This window comes from Corapipo altera, unplaced genomic scaffold (assembly GCF_003945725.1).
Source record: "Corapipo altera isolate COAL_440 unplaced genomic scaffold, ASM394572v1 54, whole genome shotgun sequence".
Taxonomy (NCBI): Eukaryota; Metazoa; Chordata; class Aves; order Passeriformes; family Pipridae; genus Corapipo; species Corapipo altera.
The window spans coordinates 8,404,892-8,415,500 of record NW_020884902.1 but is presented as its reverse complement, the minus strand read 5'-3'; the positions used below and the strand labels follow the sequence as shown (position 1 = coordinate 8,415,500).

At 49.9% G+C, this 10,609-nt stretch overlaps 1 protein-coding gene across 1 annotated transcript; it reads left to right on the top strand.

Annotated features, from left to right (window-relative positions):
- Positions 1 to 6,479: 6,479 nt before the first annotated feature.
- On the top strand, positions 6,480 to 8,727 carry LOC113950635 (transcription cofactor HES-6-like). The gene is made up of 4 exons (XM_027650638.1): positions 6,480 to 6,921; positions 7,335 to 7,430; positions 7,578 to 7,656; positions 8,057 to 8,727. Exons 1-4 carry the CDS (start codon positions 6,859 to 6,861, stop codon positions 8,500 to 8,502), a joined length of 684 nt encoding a protein of 227 aa, XP_027506439.1. The 5' UTR covers positions 6,480 to 6,858; the 3' UTR covers positions 8,503 to 8,727.
- The last annotated feature ends 1,882 nt before the right edge of the window (positions 8,728 to 10,609 follow it).

Below are 10,609 nucleotides of genomic sequence, written 5' to 3'. Positions count from 1 at the left end.
GACTGAGCCAGGACAAAAGCTGCATTTATCCATAGAAGAGATATTTTTCTCGCAAAGGTGAAACTTAACTCAGATAATTCCGTGGCCTTGAGACCTGAGAAGCTAAGAAGAAACAGGCTGTGTGGGATGTGCAGGGGGTGGGGTGCAGGATGCTGAGTCCCAGGTCCTGATGTCTGGGGAGTTAGGCACCCATCTTGTTGTGAAAGCAGATCGTGTGAATAAACCAAGAATTTGCTACATTATAGATCAGGCTCGTTCTCAGGTGACATCTGGTAACATCTCACACACACAGAGTGTGAGAATGCCCAGGGCTGCCCTCCTGAATGAAGTAACTCCTGGGATGCCACATAAGGAAAGTTCAAGTATCCCCCTGAACACCCCCTGAAAGCCCCCTGTGCCATCTTTGTGAAGTTTCGTTCTTCTTCCTCCTACCACCACTTTGGCACAGGCAAGGGGATAACCCTTATCAGTCTGTCACCAGCCACACAGCTTATCAGATTTTCTTCTTCCTATAGGACTCTTTTGCGCCATGAGCTGTGTTTCAAGCTGCAGCTTTCTGGCTGCAAAGCAGCAGATAAGACTTCCTGTGGGGCTGTGGAGCTTACCAGCTGCTAACCTGCCAGGTGAGAGACACCTTGAGCAATGGCAGGAGCGTCAGCTAATCCTTAACACGAAGGTTGGATGGGGGTGTGTGAAAGAAAAGCTGAGAATTACTCAGCTGGTACCAGCCTTGTAATTATTTCCTATCCCAGGAGTTCACTCCCGAAGATGGTAGAGTCAGCTGGTACCCAGGAGGCTGAGCTGGGGCCAGGGAGATTTGGTGTACGTGGTAAAGGAGGTGAGAAATGTCAATAGAATTTCTGGATGTCCAGTGCTACTTTTGGAGCTGGATTTTCTCTATGATGAAAATACTGCATGTAGCACTGTCCAATGCCATATGTGACCTCTCTCTCTCCACCAAATGTCTTTGGAGCAGGTGAACCTTCAACTGCACTCCTACCCCTGCCTACACCATGGTGAATTGCACAGGATATTGCACGTGATATTGCCTTGATAGGCCACTACTTACCATAGACATCAAACTCATCTGCCAGATCCCCCGTGCCTCTTCCCCACTCACCCAGCCACAAACCCCATCACTTCCCAACCCTCTGCCAGAAACAGCGACCTGGTGCAGACAGTGTCACCCCAGCTCCAAGGATTCCAACACAGGTCTTTGGAGCAGCCTTCCCCAGCACGGCCATAGCTCCCCTCGCTGCAAGCTCTGATGGTGCCCTTGGCCCCATGTCCCACTGTGGGTGGCGTCTGTTCATCGAGGCTGTGCCCTCAGCCCATTCTCCTTAGCACAGGAAATGACTGCAAGTGCTCTTCTCCACGCCCCAAGCACAAATAAATCATCCCCTGCTTTTTTGCTCCAGCTTTTTTCCAGCTCTATCCATCCTGGCCAGGCTGCAGGACACATGGTCCCCCTGCAGACCCTGCTACAGGTGGGTCTGAAGTGGGACACGGCAGGTACAATGTCCCAAACTGAGGCCAGTCTGGAGGTGTAGCCCCAGTGCCCTCGGGCCATCCAGCAGTGAGCAATCCCCAAGAGACTGTGGTTGAGGTGCCTCTGTGCTGGGAGCCAGCCTGCCTGCCCAGGCACTGCCTGCACCCTCCAGACCCGGCACATCCAGTCACCACGCCGGCACGTCCTGCTGCTCTCACATTCCTCTCCTGCTGTAACATTCTGGTAGCAAAACAAAATGGTTTGGTGACACAGGGCTTCAGGACGGGGTTCTTGGGATTTACAGCTATTAAGAAGCATCCAGATTTAAACATTTTGAAGGAGAGCTTTACCCCGCATTTTTAAACCTCAACCTTGAGCCACAACTGACCTTCTGAAAAAAGCTGGACAAAACCCTCTGTATTCAGAATGACTAAAGCCCCTGTAAAACAGCCTCTCCTCAGAGAGTGTTTGCTCACAGCAAGGCGGGTCTGGAGCCCGACCCGAGGGAGGGAATGCAAGGTGTACAGGGTGCCCTGTGGTTTCACATCAGGGCTAACCCACTCCCCATGCTGGCAGCAAGCAGCTGCCCCCACCTTACCCTGTCTGCTCCCAAACCCATGCTTTGCTCCTCGCTCCACAAACCTCACATCACTGCACGTGCTGAAAACAGAGCTGCTGTCATAAAACCAGCCCCAGCAAACCCACAGACAGCTGGAAGTGCTGGATGGGGCAGGACTCCTGGAGCACCCTGTCCATCCCTCTGACACCTGCTCACCAGCACTCTCAGGGCTAGGCACCCATGCCCCCACACCCAGCCAGCAGATATCTTAAGAGGAGGGACAAGCAGTCACTTAACTACAGGCAAATCCAGCCTGGATGCTCCCCAGCCTGGAAAGAAGAGGAGATCAAGTGGTCCTGCTATGACCCACACGTGCAGCAGATTAAGCAGTGCTCAGGAGCACCTGCTCAGCTCTCCTCCCCCTCTCCCACAGCAAATCCATCCCTGCAAAATGCTCATCTGTGTTAACAAGGCCATTCATTAACCAGCCAGGGCCTAGGTTGGACTTGGGTCTGCCCGAGTGCTGCACAGGCCCCCTGTTTAGTCCTGTCAGGTTGTGAGTTGCTGTCCACAGCATCACCCCAAACTGTAAGAGGCAGGAGGAACCAGCCTGGACAGGTTCTCATGTCTCTGGGGACATGCAGCATCCTTCCTGCAGCACGGGGCTCCTCAGTCCAGCTGAGATGGCTCCTGCTTTCCAGCTGCCATGCAGGGAGGACTCTGCTGTCAGAAGAAACACAGGGGACACACAGAGCAGCGTTTTGGGCTGCTTGCCCCAGGGCTTGACCTCCAAAGGAGCAACACAGCTCCATCTCACTGGGCTTTCCCCTCCAGCCCTGAGCAGGGAAGAGGCAGAGCTGTCCCAGCACAAGGCAGTCTTGCTGGCAGGAAAGGCTGTGCCCTGACCAGAGCCCAGAGAAAATGGACCAGGACAGAGATGAGGCAGAACTTGAAGGAATTAGAGGAATAATCTACAGAGCTCTTCAGCTGTAACAGCAAACTGGAATGAGTGAGTTTCTTGTGTGAATCCTCTTGGCTCTGCTCCCTTCTCTCTGGGCTTCTCCCTTTTTTCCTATGAAGTGCTTAAGCTGAAATATTACCAGCTTTCATGGTAAAAACTTATTTTAAAATGTATTATCAGCCAGAAAGAAAGAGATTGAAAGGTTTACAGAAAATACCTTTTTCTCTCAACATTTTTGCTTACGATTAAAATAAACACTTTTTTTTTCCTACCAAAGTCAGTTTCACAAGCCTCCTTCAACCGGTCCTAATCAGTAGGACTGGGTTTTTTTTATTATTATTATCTTGGCAGAACCTCTTTTTTAAAAGCTTAACCAAAGACATCCCTGCTGTCCAACAGTCACTCCTCTCATGCTGCCTTGGCTGGTGCGTGTGGGGCAGCCCAGCCCAGCCCAGCTGCCCTCCATCTCCTCTGCTGTCGTCATGGGGCAGCCAAAACCATTCAGCACCTCGAGGACGATTGTCCTTGGCCAAAGCACTGCCTTGGATGCCCCAGAGGGAGCAGACTGGGGGCAAGGAAGAGACACCCCTGCTTGCAGCCCTGGGGACACGGTCAAATTCCCTTGTCCTGTGGCCACCGGCTGCCCCGAAGCCCTCCCTGTTGGGGCCGGGGGCCGCTGACCATTTCTCTGCTGGTTATTAGATTGTTCACGGCTCTCAGGTTTGTTTGAATAAGCCCCTTTGTTCGGCGGCGCTTTCCCACGTCCCTCCATTCGCTCAGCAGTCGCGTGTCCCGAGTCAAAGATTAGCCCTGGCCGCCAATCCCCAAAGAAAGTTTTCTTCAGAGCAAGACATCTGCGTTGGAGGGAACCTGCCAACATCTGCCACACTTTCCCCCTTTTCAAGAGCCTTTCTTTCCCTCTTAAAAAGTGCAGGAACAGATGTTAAAAGTTGTTTTCTTTCTCCAGGGTGTGAAACGTAGAAAAATAGCAAAAAAGAAAACTCTAAGCAGCACTCACCCCTTTCTCTTTCCTTTTTTTTTTTCTTGGAGAGCCCAGAAAAAAAAAGGGAGGCTTTGTTTACAAAGGAGAATCCCCTTTTCAGTGAAACCTGGCAGTGGCAGTGCAAAGGGAAAGCAGGAATTTGCAGTAAGCTCCCTGTAATGCTCATTTGCATTGGCCTGTTGGGTACCTACAATCCCCAGCACAGATGTCGGCCTTCCCCGGAGCCAGGGCAGCTCTCCCGCCCGCACTCCCCACCTCCGAAATAAAGGCTTTTGCCGTGACTGAGAGGTGTAAAATAACTGTTTACAGCACAAGCTGCTCTTCTTTTTCACTGTGGTGCTGTCTTACAAATGAACCTTGAAATGAGCTCACCCGGAGCAGATGCCCGTGGGCAAGCGAAGGGGCTCACCCTGAGTGGGCTGGGCACAGGCCGTGGCTGGGCACCGGGGCCACCGTGCTGCTTGTGGCCTCCCCTCCCACCTGGTTGTCTCCTGGACCCAAAGCCTTGCCACCAGCTTGCATCATGGTCTTGTGGAGCATCCCACTCACCCCAGACCTCAGCAGCAGCTCACAGGATAAAGGAAGCAGAAGGGAAGGTGAAGCAGAAGCAGCAAGTGAAGGCCAAGTAGGGAGGGGAGAGCGAGGAACAAGGTTCCACCACTACAGAGACTGGAGACACCTTTCCTGGTGGCACTGGGGACTGGCCAGACTCTGGGACCACCAACATGGGAGGCACACACAGCACCCTATAGCCATGCCCACCCAAGGAGGGGTGCCAGCAGGCACAGGACATGCTTTTAGGAATTTTTAGGTAATTCTGCATTTCCTGCCACCTCTGCCATGCTCAGTTGGGCCACGAGCCAAGGTGGTCTCAGGCTTCCCCCTGTTGCCCTGACTGCCTTGGTAAGGTACCTTTTCTGCACAAGGTGCTGGTGGAGGGGTGTGTGGGGGTGGATGGTGGACTTCTCTTCCTTACCCACCATTTGAGCCAAACCTAGGCAGAAGCTGTGTTCCCAGGTGACATGCTTCCAGCCTGGAGCACCAGACCTCCCTGTACTCCAGTCCACCCACTGCCTCCTCCATACCAAGGTGCTGGAGTCATGGATGCCTCAGCTACACCTTTTATAAATACCAGCAACAATCCACTTCCCAAGTGGGTGGAAAAAACTTGGAAAACCAAAAGATCTTCACTGGGGATCAGCTGGGGCTGGCTGATGTGAGAGACTCCAACGCAGAGCAGTGGGACCTCCTTTCGCTGTCTTTGCAGAGGACACACCTGAGATAAGGGGCCCATCCCTGCTCCCTTTACCTGGCACAAAGGACAAGTTATTAACCTCACCCTCCCAGCCCTCCTCTCCCAGCACAACCACCACACCAGCTCATCCCAGGCCTCTGCCAAGTAGTGCACTTATAAAACCAGGTAGCTGCACCCCAACTCTGTATCTGACTGAGAAACAGCCTCTGCCTGCCAGATTCCATGTCTGGGGACATGTTTTCGTGATGAGCCCAGGCAGCAGGGTGTGCAGACATGCTGCATGTTTGCATTTACTCACAAGCAAACACACACACACCCACGCTGTGGTTAAGCAAGGGACATGAAGTCCTCGCTTTTATTACTGGGGTACATCCCACCCTTGGCTTGAGTGGAGTGGGCTCTGCAGCCACAGCACTACACTGGGAGCTGGAAAATCCCACCAGTGAGTTGGGAGGGCTGGCGGTGCCTCTGAGCCACTGTGGCCCCTTCCTCTCCACTTCAATAAGGTGACACATTCGACACCAATCCAAAGGGCTTCACCTGCAGGACTCAACAGGACACTGCCAAATCCTGCTCATTAGCAAAGCAAACGTCAGAAAGCAAATGCACGGTCATGAAAAACACCTTCATACTCTCCTCCAAACCAGGCAGAAGTGAGGAAGTATAGAAGTGCATTCTCACTCCACACCAAGACTCCTCCAAAGGCTTCTCTGCTCCTGCACCAGCATTCCAGAGGAGTGAACAGACAGGCCCCCTTCAGCATGGCAGGGGGGAAATCAAAGTAAAAATCCCACAGGACTAACTCACCTCTGGTTAGTTTGCATCTGCCTGTCAGTTTAATATTAAATTCTACACGGCAGCCAAAAACTGGAAGAGTTACATATTTCCTACATCCGCCCATGTGCAACAGAGAACTCAGGTTCCCAAGAGGTAAATAATGTTCCCATGTTTGCCCTAGAGGATTTCTGTGATGGAAACAACCAGCTGTCAACAGTTTTTAATCGATCATCGTTTCCTTGTAATAATAATCCCTGGGAGCGGGAACTCCTAGCTGAAGTACTCTATTATTAAATTAAGAGGCTGTTTCAAAGATGTGAAATGGCTGGGGTCAGGTTAGTAGGTGAAACCAGGCATCACTTCAAGGAAACAGAGGGGGAAAAGATGAGTAGAAGGTATTTTCCCAGGTGTAACTCAACCGCTTCCCCACTATTGTTTCCCTCCCTGGGAATCTGTGCAAATTGAACGAGGAGCCGTGCAAGCTGCTCAGAGCGCGCCCATTTTCCTTCCCTTCTTCCCTAACAAAAGATCCCTCCAAAGCCCAGCGTCGGAGGCCGGACATCTGTCGCCGTTTGGGGGGGCTGGCGTGCTCATTGAAAAGAAGCAGTGACCTGTCAGCTTTGATTGATGGCCACAAACCTCCGGGCTCGACCCCTCGTGTGGGAAAAGTAGTCCCGCCAAGGACAGTTCCCTTTCACATGCTAATTCGGGGTTATAAATACTGCAGAGGAGCAGCGGAGCAGCAAAGAGCCCAACTGGAAACGGAGCGACCCACTGCCCGAGTGCCTCCTTCCCACCCCGTGCCTGGATTAGAATGACTGCCACAGCCACCCCGGGCAGCACCCACAAGCTCGCCAGCACCAAGGAGGAGAGGAAGGTACGTGCCCTCTGCGCTGCACCAGGCATGTGAATGATGGGTGCTGGGGCTATGGGCACTGCTTCCAGGAAAGAAAAGGGGGACAGTTATTTTCATCATGTTATAAAGATGTTTTCTCTGAAATTAACCCACATGGGTGTTTTTTTCTCCTCCCTTTCTCTGCTTCTCTCTGTTTTGTTTGGGTGAACCCTGCATAAAATGAGTGGAGGTGGGAGAATTGAGGGCTGATGCCATCTAAGGGACAGGCCGTGGCTGAAGATGGTACACATCCATCTTCATCTTGTTCCTGCTGAGCCCTGTGCCACCCCACACTGGCTTCACACAGGGGATGGGACTCTGACCTAACTGAACTGCAGCAGGGAGGGGAAGAAAAAAATACCAACTGCAATTTTCCTGCTCCTTTTCTTTGCCAGTTAAGGAAACCCCTCATTGAGCGGAAGCGAAGGGAAAGGATTAATAACTGCTTAGACCAGCTGAAGGAGACAGTTGTGGGAGCATTTCACCTGGATGTAAGTGCTCATTTTTATGCTGCTTTTTGTTCTTTTGTTGGTGGGAAACCTGAGGGGTGGGGTTGTGGAGGGCATCTCATTTTTTGAGAAGCTGGGCATGGTGCAAACCCTTCATTCCCTCTAACTGCTGCTCTCTTTCCTTATCAGCAGTCTAAACTGGAAAAAGCAGACATCCTCGAGATGACGGTGAAGCACCTCCAGAACATCCAGAGCAGCAAGATGATGGGTGAGTGCTCGTGCCGGGCAGGAGGGTGGCAGCAGGTTTGATCCCCTGCCAGACTGGCAAAAGCATCATTCAAACCAGCCGAGGCCCGGGCTGCTGCCTGGGTTCGGCTTTCTCCACTAGATGGGGAAATGGAGCTGGGCACTGATTAATTTGGGCAAGGTATTTTTTCCTTCCCAAGCCTATTTCTGCTTTTTGGTGTAGTTTTGCCTCTGCAGTAGGCAGCAGAGCACCGGGGCTCACACCCTGCTCACCTTCTCCCTGCAAAAGAGGCATCTTCTAGGAAAGTCCAGTGGCTTCAGAGCGAGCCCCCCCCAGAAACCTGGTGAAGGTTTCCCAGCAGGAACACACCAGTCAGCTCTTACCCTCTCACCAACTCCCCTTTGTCTCCTCACCAATGCAGCTGACTCCAAAGTGGGTCTGGAAGCCCAGCAGAGGTACAGCACTGGGTACATTCAGTGCATGCACGAGGTACACAACCTCCTTCTCACCTGTGAGTGGATGGACAAGAGCCTTGGGGCGCGCCTGCTAAACCACCTGCTGAAATCCTTGCCCAGGTCTGGTGAAGATACCTGCAAAGCAGCACTGAGGTCTTCCAGCCCATCTCAACAGCCTCTCTTGACACCAAAAGGTCCCCTGAGCCCTAAGGGGAGCAATCGGGGCACAAACCTGGCACAGGAGCGCTTCTACTCTGCAGAGAACAAGCAGGCTTCCAAAAATTCCTTCCAGGTGCCGTTGCTGTCGGTTTTCAACCAGGTTGATGCTGCGCCTCCCAGACAGGTTCTGCAGCCAAATTTTTCCCATAACAACCCTAGAATGGGGTCATTAGATATGTGGAGACCATGGTAAAGTGTGTTTTCAATTTTTATCCTAACCTTAGACACTCTTACGTATGTATCTTATAGATATGTTTCTTTAAAACACTTGTGGAGCAAGTCTGTTCCTGTAGGTGTACTAAAGACCAGGGTACTTCAAGCCGAAGTAAACCTATGTGTAGCCTGCATTGTAGAAGGCTGCTATTATTTTTTATTTATTTAATACATCTAAATTATTGTATAGAATCCTCTTATGCTCTTTAGCTTATATTAATTATATAGTTTTCTTGTCTTATGTTCTAAAATAATTAACTTCCTATTAATAAAAATACAAAACAACAGGCAATGGCCCTTTCTGGCGTCAGTTACCTCTCAGATCTCACATAAACCACTGAGATAACTTTGTTGAATAAAGGGGTAAACAGCTGATCTCTTTGGCTTCTTATTTTTATTATTACCCCTGTGCAGCTGTAGGAGATTCCAGTGTCAATTCCTGTAAAAATGCTGCAGTGGTTAGGAAAAAAAAAAAAAAAAAAGAGAAAGGGAGAGACTTGGTCTGGACTTTTGAGGCTTTTTAGAAATGCTCTCTGGGTTGCTCACTCTGGCTGTGTTGTTCCCAGCCACCTGGACATCCTGACATCGCTCTTAAACTAGTGAGCTATGTGTTAGTATATGTATATATATGTAATGTATAGTTATGTTTAGGGATTTTTTTTTTTGTTTGTTTCCTTAACTAAAAGTTCTAAATAAACTTTTGGAAGATCATGACTGATACTTTTCCCAGCCTTGTCCTTTATGCTCTGAATAAACAGTACTCAAGCATCTGCTTTTGTTTTCTTCTTTCACAAATAGTTTTTCCTTAATGCAGTTGAAAGAGCTGGTTTGGGTTTTGCTCCTGATGCTTTGTGGGAAAGCAGCGTGCACCACACACACAGACAGCATTACCTGGATCACAGCAACAATTTAAAAATTATGAAAGAAGTGGGGAGCTGGGTTTATCAGCCTGGATCAATGCTTCAGCTTTTACTTATAAGTGAATCACAAAGATCCTCTAAAGGTCAGAAGGTAAAATTTCCTGCAAATTGGACCAAGAAGACTGGGACAAATCTGCTCACTTGCTGGCAACATTTGGTCCCTGTTTTTCATCTCAAAGGCAGTTAAAAGTTCCTCGCAGTTAAAATAAAAGAGCAGGGAGCTCTTAAACAAACACCACGCATACTAATGAATGGACCCGCAGTTCAGAGGGGCTCATTATGCAGCGAGATCTATTTGATGAGGTGCCTAAGGAGTGAAAACCAGCACCTCTGGGTTTAGCATCTTTTTCTGTGAAGCTTTCCTTTTTATCCAGCCCTCTTGAAGAGCCATTAGGAGCAGTGGCATAAGGGTGGTAGGAGAAACAACTGGCCTACACATGGCTGCAAGGAGGCAAGGCAGGTTTCTTCAACCATGGGGGCAGAAGTCAGGTAAAGGCATAGAATTGTACAGATCTTACCTCAACCTCAGTTTCTATCCTCGGCCTGAAAATTAGGACTTCCCCCTTTGCTGACAGGAACCTCCAGAATGACCACCAATGTGGAAAATACACAATATCCCACTGCAAAGATCCAGAGGGTTGAGAGCTGGGGCCACCCCAAGCAAACCACTGCAGCAAAGGGCACAGAACACTCATAGGTGGAGAAAACTATCAGGCAAAGCAAATCACAAAATCCTGGAAGAGAAAAGACATTAAAGACCTTACCAGTTTATTATCACACATGTTGCTGAGTTTAGATAAAAATCCCACCCCATAAAATCCCTCACAGCTGTACTCACTAGAGGAAGCTCCATTGAACACCAGTGGGACCAACAACAGGAGCAGCTCCCTGCTCAGGATCAGACCTGAAGTGTTCTTTTACTTCTAGATGGTGTCAATAATGCACCTCATGAGACTTGTGGCCACCTTATTGTTATGCTGGGAGAGGCTGTGATGAAAATATTTTACTACAGTTTGACAGCATCAACTTAAAATCATACATTCCCTCTAAAAGCTGTAAATCCCCAGTGACTATAATTATCAGCTATGGTTACCGTGCTGAAAAGAGATCAGTGGGAAATATCTACTTCTCACCATCTCTGCTTGTTTATTTTGTGTCTGAAAATAC

Bases quoted from the DNA above. Each gene is read 5' to 3' on its own strand.
- LOC113950635 (XM_027650638.1), top strand. From the start codon at position 6,859: ATGACTGCCACAGCCACCCCGGGCAGCACCCACAAGCTCGCCAGCACC. The intron at 6,922-7,334 runs GTACGTGCCCTC...TTTCTTTGCCAG, and splicing joins GCACCAAGGAGGAGAGGAAG to TTAAGGAAACCCCTCATTGA. The intron at 7,657-8,056 runs GTGAGTGCTCGT...TCACCAATGCAG, and splicing joins CCAGAGCAGCAAGATGATGG to CTGACTCCAAAGTGGGTCTG.